General features: G+C 43.3%; 1 protein-coding gene across 1 annotated transcript; it reads left to right on the forward strand.

The window, feature by feature from the left end:
* Nucleotides 1-15,614: 15,614 nt before the first annotated feature.
* On the forward strand, nucleotides 15,615-26,755 carry MED6 (mediator complex subunit 6). Its single transcript, XM_075426722.1, has 8 exons — nucleotides 15,615-15,692; nucleotides 19,066-19,225; nucleotides 20,222-20,313; nucleotides 22,822-22,904; nucleotides 23,599-23,707; nucleotides 24,154-24,269; nucleotides 25,018-25,045; nucleotides 25,637-26,755. Exons 1-8 carry the CDS (start codon nucleotides 15,671-15,673, stop codon nucleotides 25,765-25,767), a joined length of 741 nt encoding a protein of 246 aa, XP_075282837.1. The 5' UTR covers nucleotides 15,615-15,670; the 3' UTR covers nucleotides 25,768-26,755.
* The last annotated feature ends 594 nt before the right edge of the window (nucleotides 26,756-27,349 follow it).

Below are 27,349 nucleotides of genomic sequence, written 5' to 3' on the forward strand. Positions count from 1 at the left end.
CCTGCAGGTTGTAGATGGTGATCAGATGAGTGGCCTCCAAGGACAAGCAGGCTATTTCAGGAATCGTGGCTGATGATGCAGTAAATGGTACTCTCCCCTAAGAGAGTACTTAGCCACTCTGTCAGCAGACCGGCAGGCCCTGCAGCTCAGTTAGCTATGCTATCTTTGTAAGAGAGGTGAGATGAAGGTGTTTTATGCTCCTGACCTTTAATATACTTGTGCTGTTACTCAGTTTGAAGTGTAAGCTGCGGGGCTTGGGTCAAATTTCAGTGTAAACACATTCGCACTTGCTTTTCCAGTTGGAGATCCTTATTCTGCTTACTTTTCTCTCTATTCTAACATGCTGAGGGTGCTGCAGTGCGCGGCTAAGCAGATGGCTCACTTCATCCTAGAGACAGATCCATTTCTGAGCATGGGGATTCTTGTATCTAGAGAAGTGCTTGAGCGAAACCACTCGAGTGAAAGCTGCAGTGGAAAATGGAGATCTTTAAGGTCATTTGCCACGTGTGTGGGAATGATCTGTTCACGAGGAAGGGCAAAAAGGGAGAAAAGCTCTGCAAAAGCAATGCTTCTCGCTGCATCCCCAACATTCATCATCCTGCAGCATGTGGGGGTTTCCTGAGGACAGGCAATCCCAGATTTGCTAGAAACAAATTTGTGAGGTCTGGTGAGCACAAAGCCCCAGACAGCACAGTCACAGGCTGACAATCTGTGCATGATCCCAGTAGCATCAGGCCTGCAGTTCACATGTGAGGTTCCTGGCTTTCTTCTTTTTTTTTTTTTTGAAAAAATGGTTCTGTTCCCCATCCAAGGCAGCTTTCCAGGCCAGACTTCATCTCCCAGGGCACTGCAGTGATGGAAGGTAGCCAGTACAGTGTGGTATCAGTATAGCTCTGTGTATACCGGGAGCTTAAGTGAACCTGTAAGTGGGGAAACATCATTGCTTCATCCTGCAAAGAGAAGAGAAATTCTGATGGACCCTGATCTAGGAAAGCCTTTCAAACTCATTTAGAGGGGCCATGTGATATTGCAAATGTAAGATCTCAGGTGTGGACATGTAGAGAGGACTGCTATCACCATTTAACCAAGGCTTACCGAGGATTTCACTGGAGAAAATCAGTGTTTATATAGAGGTTCCTGCAACATACTGTTTCTGCATTGTTATACAGTTTGAAAAGGTATTTCTTTCCTGATAAGCTGTTGGGTACAGCTTATATTAGCAGGATGGCCCTGAGGAGAGTCCGAAGAGCAGCCTTTATGGACCTACTTGTCTGCACACAGCTGTCACGATAATTTCTTAGCCCTGAGAAAGAGTGTCGTGGCAGCTCAGCAAAGGAAGGCTTCCTGGTGCTGAGGAGATTTTGACTGCTGTCTTGGCATTTGAGTTTTCTCTAGTGTTTCGAGATTTTTTCCTTGTTGCTGCCTGCCTCGGGCCTTTTCTGTGCCTTTTTTTTATGATTTCCTAATTCACTTCTGCATTTTGTGTGACAGTGAAAATGATCCTTGGCCTGGTGGCTTGGCTCCCAAATATCGTTGATAGGGAATACGTGAAGACTTTTGATGAAGTGTCCTTGGTGAATGCAAAAATGCGAGTCCTGCATACATATACGTATACATGTACACACATAGGAATTAGAGTCATTAGCTAAATCAGCAGCAATAGGAATACAATCCAAAGATTTTGGTTCTTAAAATAAACAGTTGCCATTGTAAAACATAATTTTCAACTTTACTCTCATGCAGCTCTATTTGGGCTATTTCTAAATTAGGCCATCTAAACTGTGGGCAAGCTGTAACATGGGTTAGTTTTGCTCTGGAGAAAGTGTCTTGTACAAGTTGTGTCCCTCAGGTAATATAAAGTTAAATGACACAAAGATTGAAATACTTTATATATGACTGTTAGGGCAATATAAAATATATTTCATCAAAAAACACAAGGTAAAAAAATGGTAGCTTCAATGCAGTGATTCACAGCATCACAGAATCACAGAATAGTAGGGGTTGGAAGGGACCTCTGTGGGTCATCTAGTCCAACCCCCCTGCCGAAGCAGGGTCACCTACAGCAGGCTGCACAGGACCTTGTCCAGGCGGGTCTTGAATATCTCCAGAGAAGGAGACTCCACAACCTCCCTGGGCAGCCTGTTCCAGTGCTCCGTCACCCTCAGAGGGAAGAAGTTCTTCCTCATGTTCAGACGGAACTTCCTGTGCCTCAGTTTGTGCCCATTGCCCCTTGTCCTGTCGCTGGGCACCACTGAAAAGAGTTTGGCCCCATCCTCCTGACACCCACCCTTCAGATATTTGCAGGCATTTATTAGGTCCCCTCGCAGCCTTCACTTCTTCAGGCTGAACAAGCCCAGTTCCCTCAACCTCTCCTCGTAGGGGAGATGCTCCAGTCCCCTCACCATCCTTGTAGCCCTCCGCTGGACTCTCTCCAGTAGCTCTTCATCTTTCTTGAACTGGGGAGCCCAGAACTGGACACAGTACTCCAGATGAGGCCTCACCAGGGCAGTGTAGAGGGGAAGGAGAACCTCCCTTGTCCTGCTGGCCACACTCTTCTTGATGCACCCCAGGATCCCCTTGGCTTTCTTGGCAGCCAGGGCACACTGCTGGCTCATGGTTAACCTGTCGTCCACCAGGACACCCAGGTCCCTCTCCGCAGAGCTGCTCTCCAGCAGGTCCACCCCAAGCCTGTACTGGTGCATGAGGTTGTTCCTCCCCAGGTGCAGGACCCCGCACTTGCCCTTGTTGAACCTCATCAGGTTCCTCTCTGCCCAGCTTTCCAGCCTATCCAGGTCACGCTGAATGGCAGCACAGCCTTCTGGTGTATCTACCACACATCCCAGTTTGGTGTCATCAGCAAACTTGCTGAGGGTACATTCTAACTCTTCATCCAGATCGTTGATGAAGAAGTTAAACAAGACTGGGCCCAGTACTGACCCCTGGGGGACACCACTTGTCACAAATGTCTCCAAAAAGAGAGCCATTGTAAGCTATATTTGTGATCCTCTTTCCTTACATTGCACTTGCCTTACAAGATCAGATCATGAAAATCATAAAAAAAATAGCACATGCTGTCAGAGAACATGGGAAATTGCTGCTTTGAGCATCTAAAGCTGGAAATTCCTTTGTCTTGGACTGCAGCTATGAGCTTGCTGTCTTGATACATCAGTAAAGTGTTTCCTCCTTCATAATGTCTTATTTAAAAACTTTAGTATATATAATACATAGTATTTACTACAAACAGAGATATAGTCCTAGTATATGTTGGATGTGGAAGTAATTTTTTATTCCAATCCAATGTTTCTTTAAAATACTGCGTGGTTTCAAGGCAGATAGCAGTTAAATACCAGCTAGGGAAAGGAGAAAATATATTTCCATCAGTGATTTGAAAAATGGAGAATCAGTGGTCTAGAGAGCATTGGCTGGATGCTCCAGAGAAGAAGCAGAACAGGAGCATTGAAATCAGAAGCAGCGAGAATACGAAAGAACAAAGACAGACTAGAAAGAGGAAAAGATGAACTAAAAGGATGCCGTGGATGAGGAATAAAATGGAGAATACTGCAAGAAAAACACTACCTTTGCACTTCAGTGAGGAAGCAATGGACGACTGAAGACGGAGCTGGTGGGTAGAACACCTGTACAAATCAGGATTTCCAGAGCAGGGACAAAGAGAGGCCACGGCAGCACAGGAGTCAGGAAGGAAAGCTATATGTCAGTGGGAGTGAAAAGTCCATTTTGAGGCATAAACAGGCAAAATGTGCAAAACGCTTTTATCTGTCATCACCCTACAGGTAGCATTTGCTATCTAGACAACAGTTCTCTGGCGAAGCCAATGTAATCCTAAATTAATTAAAAGAACGGCCAGACTTTTTTTAGTAATCCCCATGACAGGAATGGTAAGCAGAATTTGTGTGAGCCCTGACTCACTGTTTTCTTCAGACAAATCTGTGAAATTACACACATTGATTGTTTTCCAGATTGTACCAGAAGTAGATTGCAGTCAAGACTCCAAAGGCATGGATCTCTACAAATAAAAAAGCAGGTACTATTCCCAACTGAGTAACCGAGCTTACCAAGCTCGGCACAGTGGAGAAAGGTGGTTAAGGAGAAAACTCATTTTCTAAACAGAGACAAAACGTTGTAGGGGCTTGATCTGGTCCAGCTAAAGTCAGTAAGACACCCCTTCTACAAAAGATGGACTTGCAAAAGCCCTGTGGCATAAATTCAGTGGTCTGTGCATATACCAGTGGAGTACGTGGGCATACAGGACAGACTTTCTGACAGTCTGTCTGCAACCCTGCCAAACCTACAGTAGATAACAGACTTTGCAGCTCTCTAGGATTTTCTCATGCCGAGGTCAGGTGCAGTGAATGAGGAATTCATCTGAAACCAGGCTTTCCTTGCCCTGATTATTCTCACAATTTGTATTAACCGAATCTAGATTGACTGAACAGAAAGAGAATGCACACTTTTCCTCTAACATGAAAATATCTGTACTAATACAGATCTATGGAATTACTCACTGACCATGCCTCTGTTTGCTTCTCTGATTGCATCTCCTGTCAACTGCCCATTGACTTCAGTACCTGATTTCATTTAATTCTTAGTCCATTGCTTTTCAGTTAAGGATGGTTTGCTCATGAGGATCAGCCTAGAAAAAAATTTCTCAGTGGGCTGTTGCCTTCCTTTATGGAGTTGCACAATTATTTGAGTGTTCTCATCACAGTGATAGGCTGAGAAATACCAGTACTGAAAAATGCAGAGCGGTTAGAAGAATAAGCTATGCTTGGCCTTATTAGCAAGACGGCTCATTCTGTACTGGGAGGCTTTGGGCAAGGTGAGAATTGGGCCAGTCTGCTGGGAGTAATGGGGTACAGCACAACTGTCCTCTTGTTGTTGACTTGCTAACCTGTTTAGTATTTGTCTTAGTTTATTGATTATTCTTTTTTCTTTGTGTTTAAGGGCTCTTCCCACAATTACTCATACATGTATCTTACATTACTAAATGTGAAGGGCTCCACGTGAGCCACACAGTTTACTCAAATTATTCTCAGGTGTTGCCCTCTGTGGATAGGTACCCATGAGAACAGGAGGCACTGCCACAAACCCACCAGCTGATAACACAAAATGGGTGAACACATACGCTCACGAGCAGCGCAGAGCTCTCGAAGCTGCTGATTTCGGAGACCAATCCCTGTGGTGTGGCAGGGCAGTAACCTTGGGGAGTATGATCCAGGACAGGAGACAAGGACCCGAGGTTGAAGTCCAGCCTCATGGCAACACCTTTGTGCAACTCAGCTGAATTACCTTCCTACCTCTCTCCCTTGAGTCTCTCCCGGTTCTCCCAGTGACCCAGCCACTCTGACATGTCACACAGCACTGCTTGCTGGGATGAGGCTTCTCAGCTGCACCTCTTACAGGTATCAGTGCACGTCTGAAGGCACCTCATCAATGCATGATGTATTTTCAGCATTTTCCTACTGAATGTGGGAATGAAGAGATGACAGACATGGACAAAATACTTAGAAACTTGCTGCTAAATATTTACCATATGCATTAAGACTGCTTTAAAATTAGGGCAGATGGTGGAATGAGATATTTGAGCTGCATTAAGGACATAGGAATTGATATAATCAGTGTCATGCTCATGTTACAAATCAGATAATTGTGTAACAGTCTTCTACATATTGAAAGGAAGCAGGTCACTTCTATGTCGCAGCAAGATTTTTATGAAAAGATTGGTTTGTGTAGACAAACTGGATAAGCAGAAACATCTTTGTACCTTCACTGATGATTTTTTTTCTTCTGTTTGAGAGGTGATATTCTGACATACCGTTCCACTCATAAATCCAGTGTTTATCTGCTCAACTGACTGACGTCTCAGGGTTGTAAAAATAAGAAACACAGCTGCTAAAAAGGACTAGTTTCTGGATCTCCTTGAGGCAAGCGGTTGCACTGAAAAGTAGTATGGGAGATGATACAGTTAGCATCTGGAAAACAAATGCCGTATATAGTAATTTCCACTCCACCAGCAATGAAAGGTAGTCAGGCTTCAGAAATGTAGTATTCACAAATGGGAAAGTCAATGTCTCCTGACCTGAAGGGTCGGAGATCTTTGGGCTGAAACCCAAGAATTCACAACATTTAACACATTCTGTATTTTTCCCGTAGACAGACTGAAAGAGATTTTAAAATGTACCGATAAATAAGATGAATAATGGCTATAAAACATAGGTAGACATATGAATTTTAACAAACGAGACTCATACAGAGAGAGAAATGTATGATGAATACAGCTTTCTACATCCGCTTTTGTAAATGTTCCAAGACAGAGAAGGCATTTGATCTGCCATAAAAGCCACTGTGAATGAGAAAGTAGAAAACCCATGAGCAATACAAAAATTCAGGTTACAGCTTCTGCATCGCTGGCACTTGCCTGAGATACAGTTTGAAATGACCAGTCATTCTGCCCAGAATGGAATCCAAGGATTCGTCTCAAGGGCAAGTAAGTCAGAAGCCATAAAATGTTCCTCTCTGCTCATCTTTCCATTTTAGGAAGGAGGAACCATCCTGAGTTGCATAGGTGGATAATATGGATGGAGAAGATACTCCAGTCAACCTGGAGCTTAAGTCTGAAGGATATTGCTTTCACCACAGCTCTGATAGTGGATTTATAAAGGCAAGGAAACTAATTTGGCTCAACCTTCCTTAAATCCAATTATTTTTATAACTTGGAATAAAAAAAAACACCCAAAACAACCTGATTGAGAGATTTGGTAAAGCGGCAGAGATTAAACAAGGGTTAATGATATATTTGGGGACTGGGTGAACAAGCCCGTATAGCTTGGTGAGGCTCGTGGTGTCCGTTTTTCAGTACGGAGCCCAGGCTGATTAAGTATGGGCATTTTCTGCTGGGCAGAAATGCAATTTCTTACAGATGCAATTTTTTACAGATGCAGTGCTCAATATGCAAACGAAACACTTTGCTGCTGTTTTGTCCCATACTGGGGAAGCCTGTCTTGGAGAAACAGCCCTACTGATGGAGGGTGCTCATTGCCCTGCCTTACCTTCTGTTCCCTCAGACAACAGTCTACGTTTCATGGCACTGAATCAAGCTATGAAGGTCAGTCATGTGGTGTATTGTTGATGGTAAATGTTAATTTTGGACAGATTTGTAGGACATATACCTTGTCTATATTCATCTCCTGATGTTCCTATTATCATTATTTATCACTGGATTATGATAGCTTCTGAGTCCCAGTGGAGCCCCACTGTGCTAAGTACTGTAGAAACACACGCCTGGCTTTGCTGTTTTGGCTTCCCTCCAGTAGACCAGCTATATTCATGTATCTGCTGCCTTGCGATCCTGATTTTTTCCTGTTGAATGAAGGGGATATTAAAAACACTGGGGAGAGGGGAGTGGGGGGAATGATCAAATAATGTATTTTGTTTGTTAATCTTTAAGTGTCCTTGCTCCACTCTCCATCGCACTGACAGAAGAACATGACTAATTCTCTGCTGGATGTGCAACTGTCCCAGCATATTCTATTAGTTGCCACATACCTACTGAACTCAGTTCAGTACGATCTGCAAAGCAGAGAGGTGCTGTGGCACTTTGGATTGTACAGATGAAGCTCTGGTATCAGTGCAGGCTTGTCACTTGTTTGAAGTACATGCTGAATCTCTGTGATGTGAGCTTAATTAATTTAACCTACTCTTTCCTGTCAAAGTCTGATGTAAAACTCTCACAACTGTCCCACTCTTGGCTGAACTGGTCGAGAGAATATTTCCAGATGAAGATTTCTCTCATGTGCAAGATGTACTGGAAAGTGTCCGCTTGCCAAGCTGGATTGTTCCCAGCTTTGTATGTTGTGGGGGCAGGGTCACAGCTACAGCCTCTTTAAGCTTCTGTGAAGTGGCAGAGCAAGATTAATCTCAGTCTCTGGTGATGGAGAGTGCAGCACCAGCATGATGGGATGATATTTTTCTGTTACTCAAGGGATCAACCTTGCTTCTTTGGGACGATACTGAAGCCAAAGATGAGATAATCCGTATTTGGGGAGGAAAACCCATCATTTTTTAATGCAGTCTGTGATAGGAATTTTGCTACGCATGCAGGAGAAGGGATGGATGCTCCTGAGAAGGGTATTCCTCTGCAAATTGCAATCCAGAACTATTTGAGCAGATTTATACATCTGTATTGGTTCCCAGAGCCCGTGCTGAGCACTGACTGATTCACCAGTAGTTTCCTACCATGTAGAGGACCTTGTAGCTTCGAGACAACAACGTGAAGCAAACAAGGTGAAGCCTATAGTGGTGCTCTCTGCAGCTACTTCTGAATGGAAAGGAAGAGGGACCCATACCTTCTCAGCCACACTTGCAGTGACCAAGTAAAACCCGTCTCTGAAAATACCTTGTGCAGACTAAGCAGGACCCACGTAGCTGTTGAGGTGAAAGGCCCCCATAAACTCATGGCACCTCTGCCAAACTGGAACTTTCCTCTGCCCAAACCGGTGTCCAATTACCTTGCAAATAACCTTCGATAATGCAGTATTACCTGGCAGAGAAGGAACACTTTGCTGTAGTTCATTTTTCACAGGCCCAGCAAATGGGCCGAGTTTCCCACCTTAGGTTAGCTCAGTTGTTAGCGTTAGTTCACTCTCTCTCTGGGCCCAGGGCTGAGCAGCCCTGGCTACATGGAGATAGATAACCTGGGGTCAGTGCTTGGGTGACTTGTCTGCCTTCAACATGGCGTAGTGTGGAGGCACAGATGAAGAAGGGACATAGCACTCAGGATGGAAATAATGTTTTTTTACTACTACCTGTTCGGGGCAGGGTGGGGAGAGAAGCATGTAAAATTCCTGGGAAGGAAGCAGAGGTGTTGGGGTTACATGGCAACCACCAGTAGGAAAAAATAATGTGAAAGCAGAACGGGGAAGAAGTGGTCAAACCAAGGACCTGCCTGGCCAGTTAGGCGCCTGAGACAGTGATGCAGTGGGCACACCAAGATTTCATAGCAGGTGAGGAAATCTGTTGTAGGTAGACAGAGGGTGCAGGAAAAAAAGAGCGGACAGAGTAGAGATGAAAATTATTCACTGAAATGAAATAAAATCTTTTATTTTAAGCATTATAAGGCCTGGGATTTTTGAAGCAGAGAGATTTTTATAGGTTTCATCCATGTTCTGCCACCAATGCTGCTTGTTGGATTTTGCAGCTCTCTCCAATCTTGAAACACTGAAATTAAGCATTTATTTTCACTTCCTGATCTGGTCAGCCTATCCGTGTTTTGCATCCTACTACTGGGTAGCACAGGGCTCACTGCCAAACCAAAGCCCCGCTTTTTAATAGAAAATACAGTAAACCGGGAAAGCAAATCCTGATTTCATTCATCAGACTAGAGAGACTATTTCACTAAAACTTTCTTTCAGATCAGCCAAGTGCCTGACTAGGGGCAAAAAAATCAAAGACTTTGCAATTTGGCCATATTAGGGTTTATAATGCACGGGAAAATTATGGCATTGGAAGCTTACTGAGAGGTATTCTACAAACTCAAAGTGTGTAGCACAGTCCAGAGGTCGGGTTTCTTAGATTATTAGGCATGTGCAATACAGAGGATGCATGGGGAGGCAATTGCTTTGCTTTTCTTCCCTTCCCTCTCCTGGACAAGCCTTGGCTGTCAGCGGTCACTCGCTGCCCGCTCATTGTCAGCAAGCAGGGCCAGGGCTCGGCTCCAGGGCCCAGATCTGCCCTTTGGAAACTGGGTGGAAATAAAAGACCAGTTGACTCCCAATCCAGCAAACAGATGCAGACGAGTAGAGCCATGCGGGACAGAGTTTGTGCTCCAGGGTTACCTGACGGCTCGATCTGCCTCTTCATGGACATCAGTCTGCGCCTGACACGTGCGGCTCTCAGGACACAGACCAGCCTCTGCTTCTCCCACAAGTCCCCTCTGGGTGATCCAACACTCTCACACTGGACTTGTTGCATCCTTCTCTGTCATGGGCTTTTGCTTTGATAATGCCAGTGCAGCAGCAGGATATCAACATCAGAGATGCCTGCAGAAACACAAAAGCCAGCACCCTGAGCTGCAGTGTGGTTTTAATATGTGAGCATGCACGATTTGACGTGGCTGGCGCTTCTTTGCTTGGGAACTCATTTCCCCTCCTGCCTGCAGCTGTCAGCAGCCATGTGGCATCTTGACATTTTGTCTTTATTAACTTCTTGACAGATAGCCTTTTGGGGTTTATTGGGACATTAATTGTTTTCGGGAAGCTTTTATACTGTTAGCAAGGTTTTATCTTCTTTTTTCCTCTGTGCCTTTGAACAGGTGACTCTAATAAAGCACTATGACGTGTGTTAACACGCTCTGAGGATGCCAGGAGCATCACTCTTCTCACTGTCCCCCAGCTTCTCTGCGCTTTGCAGCCCAGAGCTGATAGCAAAGAGGGGGAACCCAATTTTGAAAAGGGCACCAGCTGCAGCCATCGTTGCAGCCACTTTAGTTAGATCTTCCCCATGGCATTTTTCCAGGAGAAAAAAAGAGCACACAAGCCTAGCTATTTTTTTTTGTAGTCAATGCATGTGATTAGCGGTATTTATAAAAACTGCAGAAAACAGCATCTCAGGAAAAGGAAAAGTACAGGCAAATGCACTGAGCAAAAGGAGGAATTAGCAGACTTTGAAGTCAGCAAAAGTGCCTGATTAAGGATTTAAAAACTAGAATTTTGTGTTTTGGCCGTGCTATGGGTTTCTCAGAATGACTCAACAATGGCTTTTAAGGCCTACTGGAAGCTATTCTGTGACTGCATGTGTAGTGCCATCTGAAGATACTGGTGAGGTGGTTATTGCTTCCAGGGTGGAAAGGAGGAAACTTCATGTTATGGGTTTGCATGGGAAGGTTTTGGTAGTGGGGGGGCTATAGGGGTGGCTTCTGCAAGAAGCTTCTTCCATATCTGATAAAGCCAGTGCCAGACGGCTCTAAGACGGACCCACTGCTGGCCAAGGCCAAGCCAATCAGCGACGGTGGTAGCACCTCTGTGATAACAAAAAACTATGGTGAAAAGGCAGTCGAGAGAGAGGAGTGAGACTATATGAGAGAAACAACTCTGCAGACACCAAGGTCAGTGGAGAAGGAGGGGGGAGGAGGTGCTCGAGACGTCGGAGCAGAGAGCCTTCCCTTGCAACTTGTGATGAAAGGCCATGATGAGGCAGGCTGTCCTCCTGCAGCCCATGGAGGTCCATGGTGGAGCAGATATCTAACTATAGCCCATGGAAGGGGCCCCATGCCAGAGCAGGAGATGCCTGAAGGAAGCTGTGACCCCGTAGGGAGCCCATTGCTGGAGCAGGCTCCTGCCAGGACCTGTGGACCTGTGGAGAGAGGAGCCCACACTGGAGCAGGTTTGCTGGCAGGGCTTGTGACCCCATGAGGGACCCATGCTGGAGCAGCCTGTTCCTGAAGGACTGCACCCCGTGGAAGGGACCCATGCTGGGGCAGTTCATGAAGAGCTGCACCCTGTGGGAAGGACTCACATTGGAGAAGTTTGTGGAGAACCGTCTCCCATGAGAGGGACCTCACGCTGGAGCAGGGGAAGAGTGTGAGGAGTCCTCCCTCTGAGGGACAAGGAGTGGCAGAGACAAAATGTGATGAACTGACCACAACCCCCATTCCCTGTCCCCTTGCACTGCTCGGGGGGAGGAGGGAGAGAAATGGGAGTGAAGCTGAGCCCAGGAAGAAGTGAGAGGTGGGGGGAAGGTGTTTTAAGATTTAGTTTTATGTCTCATTATCCTACTCTGATTTGACTGGTGATGAATTAAACTCCCTTTTCTCCCCAAGTTCAGTCTGTTTTGTCCATGACAGTAATTGGTGAGTGATCTCTCCCTGTCCTTGTCTCAACCCTCGAGCCTTTCATCATATTTCCTCTCCCCTGTCCGGTTGAGGAGGGGGAGTGATAGCGCAGTTTTGGTGGGCACCTGGCATTTATCTAGGTCAAACCAAAACATTCACCAGCAAAATTTTAAAACAAAATAACGGGGACAAACTCATAATAGCCCACTCAAAACTTCCCTGCATCTGCTGGAGATACTGCACATTGTAAATTAGGACTCAGTCTCTTTTGGTATGTTTATGTGTAGGGCCTAGCAGAGTGGGGCATAGCAGGATGAGATTCCTCATTAGTTCTGATCAGAGAAATACATAAAAATAGTGCCACTAGGGGTAGGGTGACACTAAATGACATCCAAAGACCAGGCCATGAAATGGTGCCAGTTTTTATCCAAGTATTTAATGCATTTCTAAAACACACAAATGAAATGAATATGTCTAAATATTCATTGCTTAAGGTGCCTTTCTTTGACATTAAAAGCAGTGTGCATAAATTCCTCATTTTATATGATAGCTTTCATTAGCTCTCCATCTGTAATCCACACCTCCTGCTAACAAGGACAGAACTGCAATACTGACTAGGACTCTCCCTTCAGAGGCAGATGAGTGAAAAAGCCCTAGACTTCTATGCTGCAGTAGAAGGTGAAAATGTTACCAGATGAACAATTCTTTCCAGCAGTGCTTTGCCTAGTCTCACCATGTAATTGGAGATTTATTGTAAGCCATCAAACCCCATTATTTCCCATCCAGGAGTCTTTGCTTTTCCACCCCTCACTCATTCGAAGACTTACTTGCTGAGGAGAGGTGCACAGTCAGCAGGAAAGATGGAGAACATGAATAATTTAAATGGAGGTTGAGTTCCCATTTGCTACTGAAGAGAAATGGTTTGCACAAAAATAGAATGAGACAGGGCATCAGAGATGCTCCCGAAGGGTGGCTGTTATGTCTGTTGGCATTTCTGCTCTCTGGGAGGATTACTCATGACAGCATTGTTTAAATACTGGGGTTAGAATGGCAAGCTATCACAACTTTATTTGGAAACAGTCCGCTGTGGATATCACTAGAGAGGTGTGTTTAGCAAAGGCAGAAACAGCTAACAAGTAGAAGTTAACTAACTGTCCTGGGCTGGGATAATTTCTCTCCCAGTAGCTGCTGTGTTTTGGATTTAGTATGAGAAGAATGTGATAACGCTGATGTTTTCACTTATTGCTATAAAATCAAGGACTTTTTCCAGGTCCTCATGTTCAGCTAGTGAGCAGGTGTTCCAGAGCTGGGAGGGAGCAGAGCCACAGCAAGCCCAAGGTGGCCAACAGAAATATTCCATACCATGGACATTATGTTTGGTTTATGAATGGCGTTGGCCGGGGGGCGGAAGCTATTGGCTTTTCAGTTTTCTGGGATTTTTTTGAATGCGCTCTTGGCCAGGAGTTCAGACTTTTTTTGGGCTGCAAATTGGTTGTCATGTGGTGAGAAAAATTGTACTATATATAGTTAGTTTTGCGTATTCATTATTATAATTGTTATTATCATTATTAGTAGTAGTAGCATTAGTATTTCCTTTGTTGCCCTATTAAACTGTCTTTATCTCAACCCACGAGTTTCCCCTTTTGTCCATTTCTCCTCCCCATCCCACTGGGGAGAAGGGGAGGGGTGAGCGAGCTGCAGTCCAGGCCTTAGTTGCTGGCTGCCAGGTTAAATGATGACGCTAATGAATGGGGATCTGCAGTGTGCGCACCTCTGAATTGCCTGGTGGAAACGTATTACCTCAGTAGCAAAGACAAGCACTCAGAAATGAGAAAATTGAAAAATTAAGGTTAGCTTTGATTTTTAATGTAGTTGTGCCTTTGAAGACTATGAAGTGCCATGTTTGCATGGCTTCCTTCTGTTTCCAGTGTTAAGGATGGACAATTCTCACCTCTTCAGTACTTTGTTTTCTTCCACTGTTCAATCTTATTTACTGATTTTTTGCACATTAAGCAAATCCTGTTTTGAAGCAGCATTCATTAATTTCCTCGTGACACTAACCGCCATCATTAGATTTTTGCAGACATTGTTAAATTTATTTTCACAAACCCCTCTGAGCTAAAGGACCTGTTATCACCCCTCTTTTAGAGATGCAGTCTTGAGGCACAAAGATTACAAAAAACTTATTCTGGGTGCTTAATCTGAGAGAGATTTCAAAGGACTCGATTTCTCAGAGTGCAGAGAATTATAAAACACACAAAGCATGACCCCCATAACTTCATTTGCAGCCAGGGCTCAGCACATCTATAGATCAGATCCCTGATGGCAGTCTCCAACAAATGAGGGACTGAAATTACTGGACAACTGTCAAAAGTCTCGTTGAAAAAACTTCATTAATATAATGTACGACTCTATCACTGGCAAGAATAGAGTCCAGCTCTCCAAAGCAGCATTCTTCTGCCTTAACTACTTGATCTTGTCACTTTCTGTAGCCTGCACTTTGTACCTTGACGTCTTTCAATGTTGGAAACATGTAAAGCATGTGTTCTTCAGGCAGCTCTCCTTCACAGGAAACAAACTCAGTGTGTCTGTGAGTCCTACAGTGACAGGACTCCTGGGGGAAAAAAAGAAGAAGAGTATGCGGTTATGCAATTAAAGTCCATCTCCTAATGCATCGGTACAAGAGGGCAGAATGAAGAGCAAAGAAGCAGCATCAGCTCTGGCTTGTCCTAACTTTTTGATTGCTCTCATACAATAATAATAGCCCTTTCCTGTACTTTACATACCCTACACACGTCCCTCAAACAGAAGGGGGAGAAATTCCGTCACCAGTTGCCACCCTGACGTGCTGTCAGTGAGGTGACAACCTCCAGGCTCACTTCACAGAGCCTGCTGCTCCCAGCGAGGGCACAGCAGCCCTCGGCAGCCCTCAGACAGGGCTGGGGGAAGACGGGCATGTGGAGGTGCGCTGGCTGGATGTGGGGCCATGAGGCACTCACAGGGATAGACTGTGGGTGCCAGTATAGATAAAAAGCTTGGTAATCTTCAGTGTATGTGTATGCTTCCACCTATTGATGGGTGTTCTTCACCCTATAAATGACCAGTGACATCACTTCAGGGTCAAAATGCCAAGGACCAAACCTCATGACAGGAACCATGCAGTGTTCTGATGGTGTGATCTCAAACATCCAGTGGTATTCCCACATGGCAACCTAAATCAGGGCCACCCCAGCCAAGTCGACCAGGATGCCTGTGATGCTCAGCAGGAGCCTGCAGCCCACATCTCTTTCACTTTGAAAGTGACTGGCAACTACAAGAGGGCCAAGATGAGTTGAAAACGGCTGTAAAAAGACTGTGTCTCTGTTTTTGAACAAACAGCTCAGAACTAGCATTAAAAAGGCATTTAGTTTCATCGTTAACGCCGTCGTTCTGGTTACGCATTGCTCCTGGGTGGAGAGCAGGTCACCTTGCGGTTGTGGTGGGAGGCTGGGGCAGCACGACCCTTCGCTTCACACTTGTTTTTCCCGGACCAGCGACTGCGTGCTGGGACGAGGGGCGTTATCCGTTCCCTTCCGTTCCGTTCCGTTCCGTTCCGTTCCGTTCCGTTCCCTTCCCTTCCCTTCCCGTCCCGTCCCGTCCCGTCCCGTCCCGTCCCGTCCCGTCCCGTCCCACGCAGCGCAGGGATGACCGACAACCGCCTTCACCTCCGCTGGCCCCGCCCCACTGCCTGAGGCCCCGCCCCCTCCCCACCCCTCCGGGCGTGGCCCCATCCTCCGCCCCCCGCCTGCCCCTGTCCGGGCGCGGGCGGAAGTGCGCGGCGCGGCCATGGCGGCTGTGGACATCCGAGGTAGGGCCGGGGCTTCCTGGGCTCCTCGCCGGGCGGGATGCGCTGCGCTTCCCGCGGCGGCCGCTTCTGTGTCGCGGTGCGGGCTGTGCCTGCCGCCCGGGGCTGAGCTCCGCCGCCTCGCTGGTGGTCCGCTCCCGGCTGTCCGGGCGCGGTGAGGGGGGCCCGGGCCCGGGCCCGGGCCCGGGCCCTGAGGCGCGGGGGAGCGGAGTACCATCGCGGGGGGTTAGGCCGGGCATCGTTACGGCTCTCTGGGTGGGTGGGATGAGGCAGGCCGGGGGTGGGAGAAGCCAGGGAGAAAGCTGGAGTACGCGGGAGCAGGAGAGGCGCGGGTGAGGATTCAGGGGCGTGGTTAGAAGACACAGCGAAGGTTCGCGCTGTGAATAAACCGCGGGTTGAACTCCTGTGAAGCGTTTGGGCCTTGAGAGGGGCGGAGAGGGTTGGAAGCGCGTGAGGGAGGGAATTATTTCTCTCCACGAGGGTGCTTGAGGGGAGTCACCCTGAAAGCCTGTGGGGTGGAGTCTCGGAGAACGACCAAGGGCCGATATTGAGGGAAGGCTCCCGAGAGGTTGATTTTCGTAACGCCATGGAGGTTTTCTCCTTTTTTCTACAAATTCCTGCTGAATGGTGTCTATGGTCCTGTCGGCTTTTCTGACCGCCTCGTTTCAGACCACAGCAAGGAGCGATGCGGGTGATTAACGGCAGGACTGCTGCGTTAAGCTATTAGCTGGTGTGAGAGCCTTCTGTCTTAATCCAGATCATTTCGTCTCCCTCAAAATCTTGTATCTTATATGGTTCAATGTATTTAAGTTGAGCTTGAAGGATGCTTCTGTTGTTGTTAAGCTATCAAACTGTTTTACTGTTCCTCTTGGCTTGTCAGAGCCTTGTGTTGGGCTGTCCAGCGGGCAAGGCCAGGTACAGCACGTTGTGTGAGCTGCTCTCCTCTTACTTCTTGCCATGGTTTGCTGGCTTGTCTCCCACATTGCCTTGACATTCATGGCAGACTGGCAGTATTATCACAAGCACTTTACTTTTGCGTCTGAGATGCAAATTCCACAAAAAAATGCTTTGAACAAGATGGCCTGTTTTTGAAAGGAACAGGGAAACAGGAACGTCATTCTTTCTTGCTCCTACCCAGAATAAGCAGAACTCCTTCCTTGCTGGGAATAACAGGCATGTCAGGTTCAGGGTTGGTTTTGTTCTTCCTCACCTTTTTTTGCCAGAATAGTTTAAGAGAACAATCTTGCTAGTTATAAAGGCAATTATCAATAATTGCACTAAGCAGCTGTGGGTAACTGAGCCTTAGAGTCCAACTTTATATTTTGTTTTGTGATACGTTTATCGGTATATATGCAGCATTGTAGCTGTATATGTGTGAAGCTTGCCTGACGTTCCTCTTCAGAAATGTAGTTATTGTTAATTACACAAGCAAGAAAAGTTTGTATGTGAAATGCAGTAGGAGAATTTATTATGGCACGAATGCAAGCACGTAAGATTTTGGTTTTGTTGGGAAGCAAAGCTTGTCTTTTGGTTTTGAAAGTCGTTTAGGATTATCAGCACTACCACAACTGAAGTGCTTAATAATGGATCTTAGTGCTGTGTTTGAGATCTACTTTTTTATGATGAGGAGACAGAATAGTGTATGTGAAATAACATGAATGCCTCTAGACTTCCCCCTCCCCCCATTCTGTGAAAGAGGCTGGCAATTCTGAGATTAACAAGGCAAAATGATTTGCACGTGACTGTTTATGCTGCATTTTTTGCTGGTTAGTGGGGCAGCTAGTGTTACTTTATTAGCTGTTTCTCAGAGAAGCTGCTAACAGTATGTGAGCTGACGTTTTTGGAACAGATCCAGTCATCTTTGAGCATGCAGAGTTGTTGCAGAAGTAAAATATTCACAGTGGAATGATAAGCGGGAGTTCTGGATATGTATATAAAGTGTGAATGTTAAGGGAGTGGTTCCTGTGAGAAGGGAATTTCAGTAGTTCTTTCAGTCTTCAGTGACTTCTCATCACTTAGATGTTTTTATATTTAAATGATGCATGCCTTTGTTTTCTGCTTTCTTGTGTCCTGGAAATTCTGTTTGCTTCTGTAGTTTAAAAGGGTTGAATTTCAGGGTGCTTTTCAAGGTGCCTCATGGATCTTAAACGTTAGCAGATTCGTTGAGTGTGAAACCAATTGTTGATACTGGTTTCTTTAGTCCCCTAGAGGAACATCGTTTTGCTGCAATGTGATAGTAAAATCCAGGGATTTTAATTCAAATGTCTCCTACTCTGTAGGAACTTCACTGGCATAGAGTGATTTGCCGGTTATAGAGTATATTTCATTTAAAAAGCTTGCTTTTTAATATAATTGTTAATACTATGTAGTTAGATTTGTGTAATATCCATTGAGTTATGGAATAAGTAATTAGCTGCAGGCAATTTGGCAGCTTAATTGTAGAGTCAGGAATAGAATCTCTTGTTCAAGACTACTGGGAAACGTCTGCCCGAAGACAGCATCTTTGTGCCTGCCATTTTGGTTTTTTTGTTTACTGTAGATTTCACCCACATAAAAAATAATAACATTTGAAACATAACAGTATCAGCTGCTGTGATATCAGACACATGTATTTTAATAACAAAACATCTTAGAAATGTTACCAGTGCCACTGTTTTGTTTCACTCAGTAGTGTATTCATTGGCTTTAGCAAAAGAAAATTCTTTGTTTAATTAATAGATCTCTGTAGTGTTTTATGTGGTTTTCAGCATCATAGTTTACAGCTTGGAAACTGTTTTTGTAAGAAATAAACTTTTAAACATGAGCAGGCTCATATTTAGTGTGGAGTGTATCACTTTTTAATATTTTTCCCCTCTGTAACTGATTCTAACTTAGTTTAGTAAATTCAGCTTACTTACCAGAGACCTAGCTTTCAAAAGGGACCACGATTTGGATTGTCTCTCTACTTGTCTGATGCTGTGGTTCATAAAATAAAATGTATGTAATACTACGGAGTAGATTTAGTATTATAATATTGTATATGGTGTTAGAGCTAATTAACTCCCACCAACACAGTGCACACATATGTGCACGCAGAGCCTGCTCACAGTCTGGAGACATGAAGGTATACCAGCAGCTAGTGGTCAAGGGAAGGAAAGTGCAATAACAAAAAAAGACTGTATTTCTGTTGTGTACAACACAACAGAACTGCAGAAGGTTAAAGGATATCAATTATTAGTTGAACTCTGTGAAACACATTTTTAATTAGGACTGGTTTGTGTGAGGCTGTGTTCCACCTCCTTCCCCTGCTGTAATCATTAACTGGTGGCAATTTACTCTTGGAGGTATTTGTAGTGTTTCTGGTTGCTTTGGTATCAGTATAGATTTCTCTTCCCAGATAATCTCTTGGGAATTTCCTGGGTTGACAGCTCCTGGATTCCAATATTAAACAATGGGAGCGTGTTGGACTATTTCTCAGAGCGAAGTAATCCGTTCTATGACCGAACATGTAACAATGAAGTCGTCAAAATGCAGCGGATGACCTTGGACCATTTAAAGTAAGTTGTAATTTGGAGCTGCTTCCTGTGCAGTGTCCTTTGTCCCTCCATCCAGAGGCACTGGTGGTTGAATGGAAGCATGCTGGAAACCTTCTGCTCTTGCAGGGGAGCACAGCTTTTTTTGTATTTGGATGTCTTCTACTTCCTGTTATGCCATTTCAAGGAGTTGTTAAGCATAAAGGATTCTGTATATGTTCTGAGATTCCAGTAAATCACCTCTTAGCTTTTCTAATTCAGAGAAATCTGTCTGCTCATCCTTCCAGCTCAACAGAACCTGTGTAATGTTAATGCGGTTAAATGTTTTTCAGTGGTGAATAGGGTTTGTGTTAGGGGGTACTTCGAGTTCATAAATAGTTCGTGTTTCCATATCCCACTGGCTATGTGCCGTAATTAGTACATAATTCCTCCGAAGAGCTGGCTTTTTAGTATGGATAATAAAAGTAGTGAGTGTTGTAAATAAAGTGATCACAGATGGTTGTGTAATGAGATTGCAGAATGGGCAAGTTAAGTTTCCTTGCAGTTCGCCATCTGCTGCACTGAGCACAAGTGAGATGTTTGAGAACTATTTAAAGACTCCACAATGTGATAGGGAGTGCACAAGCTGAGCTAAAAGTTCATTGGTAAAGTCACTTGTGCTCAGATGTGGTTGCAGAGAGGCTTTTGCATCAGACACACGGATGGTGACATAATACACTGGTCCTTTGTTTCTGTATTTAAATGACATGTCTGTCATGATAGATTGTTATATTTCTTACAATTTGTTTGTTTGCTAACATGTTCCACTTAGATGTTGTGTCAGGTTGTAACTCCCTTTGTTGCAGCTAAGTTTTGATAGCTAGCTCAGGAAATCCTATGCCTCTGTTTACTGCACATTATATGTAAGAGCTTCCAAAGCATCAGAACTTCATCCCTTTACTGCCAGGCCCTTTGGTAGCTCTTCACATCGTGCAGATTTTATTTTGAGGAAGATACTTATTCTGGTTGCTTTTTTTTCAGCCAGATGGTTGGAGTGGAGTACATCCTTCTTCATGCTCAAGAGCCCATTCTTTTCATTATCCGGAAGCAGCAAAGGCAATCTCCAGCACAAGGTAAGGTCACTCAGTTCTTGTCACTGTTGAGATGGCCGATCAGTTAGTCGCTTTTATATTTTCCTGATTTGTGTTTAAGCACTTCTGTTTCCCCTTTTCTGTCTTTCGTCTTAGATCTAAATAAAAAGGGTATCAGACTTTGTGGTGGGGTGGAGGTATTTTGTCTGACAGAGTGACCTCCAGTGTGCTGATAGCAGGGATTGCCATCTTGTGGTGAAATGTGAAGAGTGCAATGAGAAAGTCCTGCCCTGCCCTGTGCTATGTTTTGCCATAGGAAATTGGTAATAGCATTCATGCCATGTTATATTTATCTGTTAGGCTATGCAAGAGTTTTCATTTTAATTATTTGAATACAAGTCTAACGAGATGCTTGCTTGGGGCTGGTGAACTTAGTTTAATTTGAGCTAATCATCTGAAGTGGCTAGTATTTATTTATTTTTGGAGAACCATGATTTCCATTAGTTAGGGAGAGGGATCTTTCATGCTCCTGTTTGTGTCGCATCGCTGTCTTTCACTTTCAGCTGTGGACTGGTAGGATCTTGTCAGTAGAAGACGATGACCCGTGTGAAAAATGACCCTGAGATACTGCAAATGCTTGTTGTTTTGGTTATTCCTCTGAGAACTGAGTATTTTGGAATTGTGAGGGAATCTCATGACAACATGACTCCTTACAGTGTCACTGATGACCTTTCTAAGTTTTAAAAGAAACACCTTAGCATTTTTTCCATTTGCATGCAGCTGGCTTCTTTATTCCTTTGTAACCTTAAATTTGTGTGTGTGATTAATTACAAAAGTAACCACATTTGAATAGTTATTGGACTGCCTTCTGTGTTTATTGCATGTATATATAAAATAGGTTATTTCACGGTAAGCTTTACAGAAAAGGCAGGGTTACTGCTAGTTATTCCTAACTTATTTTTAGTGTCTTAGGGTCTGCATATGCATTTTAGTCCTGTACAGGAGTTTGCCTTGTCTAGCAGTGCTTCTTGCTTATATGAGGTAATGGCCTCTTTATATGTTCTTTTTCAGTATGGAACTGCAATATATGATTCATTCTTTAACAGATTTTTTTTTTTTAGTTGTTTCTTTATTAAGGGTTTTGAATCTTGCTTTCAGAAGTTAAGGATGAAAATATCATGCAGCCCTTAATTTCCTGTTTTGAGACTTTTCAGATCAAGAGTAGAGTTGAGGCTTCCACAATAAATGTTCAGAGTTTTGCTGTAATGCAAATATGTGTTTCATGGAACTTAACGGGGACTTGTTTGGTAACATCGTTTCCACTGTGACTGTGCAGTTTGTGCTAGATACCTTGCTTGAGTCACATAGTTCCCTAGCTCAGATGTTATCTATATGTTTAATTTTGTCATGGTACAAATACTAGTGTATTTGAGACACCAGAATGGGGGTGGAAAACTAAAATTTAATGAGTTCACAGGTAGCGTTGAGTACTCAGGTAGAACTACTGCAGGCCTGTCTTACGAATTCTGTGTGTGTTTTTTTAAAAAAAAAGGTGTATTTATATTTAAAATCTTTAAGCCAAGTTTTGGCTATTGAAGTGATTTTGGAAAAATCTTTAGATACAATGATTAGAGCAAGTCACCTGTCTAGATAAGTAGGCTGATCAGGTGCAGACCTGTGAGACAGTAAAGCTGCTGTTCTGTGTCTTGCTCCACTTCTAAGGAGATGCTGAGAATCCTCTTTCTTTTGGGAAGCGGGTACTGGCTGTAATATGTACCCAGCTGTCTCAGTCTGTTAAATTTAGGCAAGTGTCCAGGCTTCATAAAATGCAAGTACTGGATGAATTGGGTCCTGTCAGTAAAAAGGTTCAGACAGAATGTGTTAATACAGATGGCGGGACTGGAACAAATGTGTGTGCAGGTAAAATCCTTAGGAATGTGAAGCTGAAAGCATCGCTGTAGTTTCTCAGCTGAAGAATGTTTGGCAGAGTATTACGGGAACAGTTGTGATGTTCATTACAGCTGCAGTGCAGAGGAACAAGAATTGTTGATTGGTCAGTAGAGGTTCCAAATCTGATTTGGCCAATGCCTTTGGAAGGTCATTTTTTTTTTTTGGCAGAATGTTATTAACTTAGAAAGGCATGCTCTGTGTGTGCTTAGCTGCCATTGGGTCTGGGAAATCTGGCTAAGAGGCCTGTACAAATTGGAGAAAGTGGAGGCCAGAAGAATGAAACTTTACAGGTTTCTGCTGATAGCAACGGCAAGCAGAACTACTTCCAGTGCAGTTCATTTGACTCTTCTTGTGTAGCTCTGTAAACCCCAACTCTTGTAAGGTCAATTATTTGTTTGCAGTAGGACAGGACTTAAAGCTGTCTTTATCAGCCTGTGGCTAGGTTGCAGATAACACACCTTGAAGGAAAGAGTTAAAAAGAGATGATTTGGTGATGAGATGAATATTGCAATTTCTGCTGTTACTGCTGAAATTCAGAACAAATACAGAGTCTTCAGCTAAAGTTTCAAACTGATCCTGCCTCTTTTTTTCTCCCCACAGTTATTCCATTGGCTGACTACTATATTATTGCTGGAGTGATTTATCAGGCACCTGACTTAGGGTCTGTCATTAACTCCAGAGTGGTAAGTGTTCTGTGCATGTGATATATACCAGTTTGTATCTGCTTTTACTTTTGGTTGTTCCCCAGGCTGTATAAATCCCTCCTTCACTGTTTCAAGGGAAGATTTTGTTTCGTATACAGTAACTTAAAACAAACCCCGCGTGTTAATATAGTGTGGATCCCACATGGAAATGAAGGATCCTGGGAGAGTGCAGTATGGTCTAAAAAGTAGGATACATTGTTTAAGGGTGAAGGATCAGAATAACTGAAGCCACACAATTGGTGTAACATGAGGTTTGAAGAAGCAAAAGAAAAATGACTTAACAAATACATATGAAATATTAATGAAATACACAGTGAAGCTTGCTTTGGAATGTTATGGTAGTCTAATATTTCTCTTTAAATGAAGCTTATCTTTTTAAGTTGATGCGGTATTTCTTTTTATATTGGATACTCAGGTTTGTTTTGATTTCTTCTGTTTTAGTAAACTACGCTTTTGCAAATTTGTCTCTGTCAGTTTAGAAGAGCACTTCAGAAAAGGTCTTGTAAGAGCCTGTTAAAGAGATTACGTTATTGGTCCAAAACTAGATGTCCCAAGTTCCCTTCCCAGAGCAAAAATGAACATAGAACACTAATTTTAAAATCCTACTTTCAAAAACATATACTGTATTTTCTCCTTAAATTCTGAACACTGCCTTATGTTCTTGTCCTGAAAGCTCACTGCGGTACATGGAATTCAGTCTGCATTTGAAGAAGCTATGTCCTACTGTCGCTATCACCCATCCAAGGGCTACTGGTGGCATTTCAAAGACCAAGAAGAACGAGGTATGTTTCCTAGTTGCTCATGCATGCTTTGGGAGAGGGAAGGTAATGTAAGGAAAAAGGCAATGCACAGTAATGGTGTAGAGATGAGGTTAAGTGTCTGTCTGAAGGGTAAGTTAGTGTTCCCTATCAGGTCGAAGGAATCTTTCTCTTCTGTACTGGTGGGGGTGAATATTGAGACACGGGTGGGAAATGAAAATGGTGAGTCATGTGTCAACAAAGTGTGAAACTCTTCAACCCACTGGAGACCAAAGTATGTTTTCAGAAGCCAGACCAGTTTGTCAGGAGGTAAGAATTGTCCATAATCTGTCTTCCACAAAAAAACCCCTGATGTCAAAGGGAAAATGTAGGTGAAGTTTAGAGGAGATGAATACCAACTTGTACATCAAAGATCTGCTAATAGAACAGAACTTTTAATACAGCTTTCCCTTATGTTTCCGTGCCTGCAGAGAAAGCTAAACCAAAAGCCAAGAAGAAAGAAGAGCCAAGTTCTATTTTCCAAAGGCAGCGGGTAGATGCTTTGCTTTTAGACCTAAGACAAAAGTTTCCACCCAAATTTGTTCAGGTATGACACCTATAAGCCATAGTATTTCTGTAACTTACTTAGAACTTACGGCAGTTGTAAGTACTTGAAACAATGGGAATTTTGTGTGCTTTCTGCAACAGTAACATGGATTAGATAATATATTTGAAATGGAAGTCTGAGTGGAGTGTAGGATGCCTGTTTGTAATTGCATGAGTCATTAAGACCTTGGCAAAACTATGAGAGTGAATTTTATTATACAAATTCCTCATCTAATCACAGAGGGTCTGTTCTTGTCAGCTATCAGATTTTGCTGCTGCTTCCAGTTTCCTGCTTTGTGGGCTCAGTCAAACCACCGCAGCTATTTTGTTCTAGTTACTCCATTGTTCTGGAGGCTCATTAATTAGCGTGGAAATTCTTGGCATTCTGTGAAGTTGTTGTGATTACCTTTGATCGTCTCTAGTGGCCGTTTGTTCTACCAGGTCTTCTGCATAGGAGCAAAGGAAATTATGTTTACAGCATCTTGCGAAACTGTTCGCTCCTCAGGTGTGGGAAAGACTGGCTAACTGTATTTTTTGCTTTAGTGCTTTCCAGTTGTCAGAAGGAAAACTGGGTATTATAAAATGTTAATTGGATTTTATTTAAAGTGTATTTAGTGATACCTTCTCCCCTCAACTCTTACATATGAGGGCACATTGCTTTGTTTATATTCCTAAGTGAAAAGCAGGAAGGGTTAAGATTTATGACTTTGGTTCCACTGATGTGTTGTTTTTTCCTTCCTCCCCCACAGCAAAAGCCTGGAGAAAAGCCTATCCCAGGTAAAACTCTAATATTCTCACAAGACTTAAAAAATAGGCTCTATATAGCAGTGTCTTCCAGTTGCCATGTAAGCTCCTTGCTGCTGCTACGGAGGTGGTTAGGAATTCTGACATTGCTCTAACCCAGTACTTTGCTCCGTTTGGCAAAGCACCAGGTAACAGTTCTCTGTGACAGCCAGAGTGAAAGTGGAAAAAATGCGTATTCTCCTCCTGCCCTTTCTGTCTGTAAAACGGTATTGCCTGAGGGTCCAAATGCAGGGAATAGTCTTTGAAAGCAGGAGGAGGGTAAACGGGTGAATGAAGGAACAGTTAATCAGTCCAGCATCTTAGTGATTTTTGCATGGTGCTGCAAGCATGTGAAGGCTTTGAGTTGATCATAAGCAACCTCAAAACAGGAAAAGCATGAAGTGTATCGCTTCAATCTGTTCCACTTTTTTTACCCGTGTAACAATAATGAAGGACTAAATTCATACCTATACATTTGAATTTAATTTTGCCCCTTTGACATCAATGATATTTTCTAAGTACTCTGAACAATATTTTAGGAATAAAAATTGGAGGTTTAACTTTCTTTTGCTGTTACTTCTTAAGTGGATCAAATCAAGAAAGAACCAGAACCAGTCCCTGAAGCTGTCAAGCCAGAGGAGAAAGAGACTGTAAAGAATGCTCAGCATAGTGCTGGCACTAAAGGACCACCTGAAAAACGGATGAGACTCCAGTGAAGGGAGAAGTTGTTACACATCTGGATGAGTCGGTACCTGGAAAACAAGATTCTTGCTCCCCTTTCATTGTATATAAGCTCTTCAGCTGAGACTGACAATTCAGGGACTGAAGTCTCTGTAACAGCTTTTTCTGTAGAAACCTGTCACACAAGTGTTAATGTAAAGATGTGAACTGCCTCAAAAAAAGGACTTTTCAGTCTTCATGTTATTTTGAATGTTCGCTTCTGGGAATGGTTTTCACATGGACATATTTTGCAGCCTCCTGAAATCTTTACAAACTCTTGCATCCCTTGTGTCTTGGTTTCCTATGTAAAAAGAAAAACTTTTATATAAAAAAAAAACCCAACCCTGAATTCTTGGCAAATAAAACTCCTGGCTGCTGGAATGCCTTTCTTAAATGCTTACTTTGTTGGTAGCAAATATGCCATATGTGTTGGCAGCATTTTCTTGGATATCAGGATATATTGTGTGCTATTTTGAGAAAGAAAAGTTCAACTAAATCCTTTAGTTGATTTGGCTGCTATAAATTGCTGTGCTTTTAATATGCCAGATAAAAGATTGATAACTGGAGTCTCAAATCCATGTAATTAGATGTCAAACTGCTCTCAGTCTCTAAATGTTCTTGGGCATCATTTTACTTAATGGCTAAGCTGGTCTTTTATTATAAAAGCTATTGTTCTACGAGAGATTTTTGATGATATGATGATATAAAACAGGCTAAAATATCTTGCTGTTGCATACTCAGTGAAGTTTATATTTCTTCTTTTTTCCACTGTAACTCAAATAGGAGTTAATCTCTTCCTCTGTGCTTCTAGCACTTTCTTGCTGCATCTGATCACCTTGATTAGTCATCTACCTTTTAGACCTGAGGAGGTAGTAGAGTGGAAGAGAAACATCAGTGACAGCTATACAATTTGCTATTTAAGCATGCTGCGTACACAAACCGTTTTTTTCTCAGTAAAATTAGAAGTCATCAATTGCAAAGAAATGACTATTGTTTTGTTTTGTTTTGTTTTTTTCCATTGAGGTAATGGAGCAATCCTTGAAATAGCTTGCTTTCTTTTCACGACTGTTACCTGCTTGCTTGTAGTAAACTGTAGTAAGCAAGGAAAAGGTCTGTACATAGCAGACAAAACGTAGATGGGAAGGAAGACTAAGATATTCTTAGACAGCTGTGTCGAATTTATTTTGAGGTTATAGGAGACTTTTTCTGTTTCATTAGCTAACAAACAGCTCTGACTGGGTAGCTATTGAATGATGGAAAGACCTGTGTAGTTTTTGTCCTGTAATCCAAAGCTGTAATGTTAAAGAAGTAGATAAGCCAATAGCTGTTTGCTGTTGATGCAGATACAGACCTAAAACTGATGTGTGGGTGTACTTAGCTTCATTTCATACCATGTGGATCAAGTTTGAATAGCTGTTTCTCCAGAAGTTGATGGAAGTAGATAATAAGCTATTGCGAACTCTTAAATCAAGTGAAGACATAGAAAGCAGTTATTGTGAGATGCTCAAAACAAGACAGAGCTAGTCCCTCAGCACTGAATATTTACAAGGTAGTGTAAATACACTTACAACAAAAGGG

This window comes from Opisthocomus hoazin, chromosome 7 (assembly GCF_030867145.1).
Source record: "Opisthocomus hoazin isolate bOpiHoa1 chromosome 7, bOpiHoa1.hap1, whole genome shotgun sequence".
Lineage (NCBI taxonomy): Eukaryota > Metazoa > Chordata > Aves > Opisthocomiformes > Opisthocomidae > Opisthocomus > Opisthocomus hoazin.

What these genes read in the sequence shown, in the direction of transcription:
- MED6 (XM_075426722.1), top strand. Translation starts at nt 15,671, where the DNA reads ATGGCGGCTGTGGACATCCGAG. An exon ending in AAGGCAATCTCCAGCACAAG is followed by an intron (nt 20,314 to 22,821) that starts GTAAGGTCACTC and finishes TTCTCCCCACAG; the next exon opens with TTATTCCATTGGCTGACTAC. An exon ending in CTGTCATTAACTCCAGAGTG is followed by an intron (nt 22,905 to 23,598) that starts GTAAGTGTTCTG and finishes TTGTCCTGAAAG; the next exon opens with CTCACTGCGGTACATGGAAT.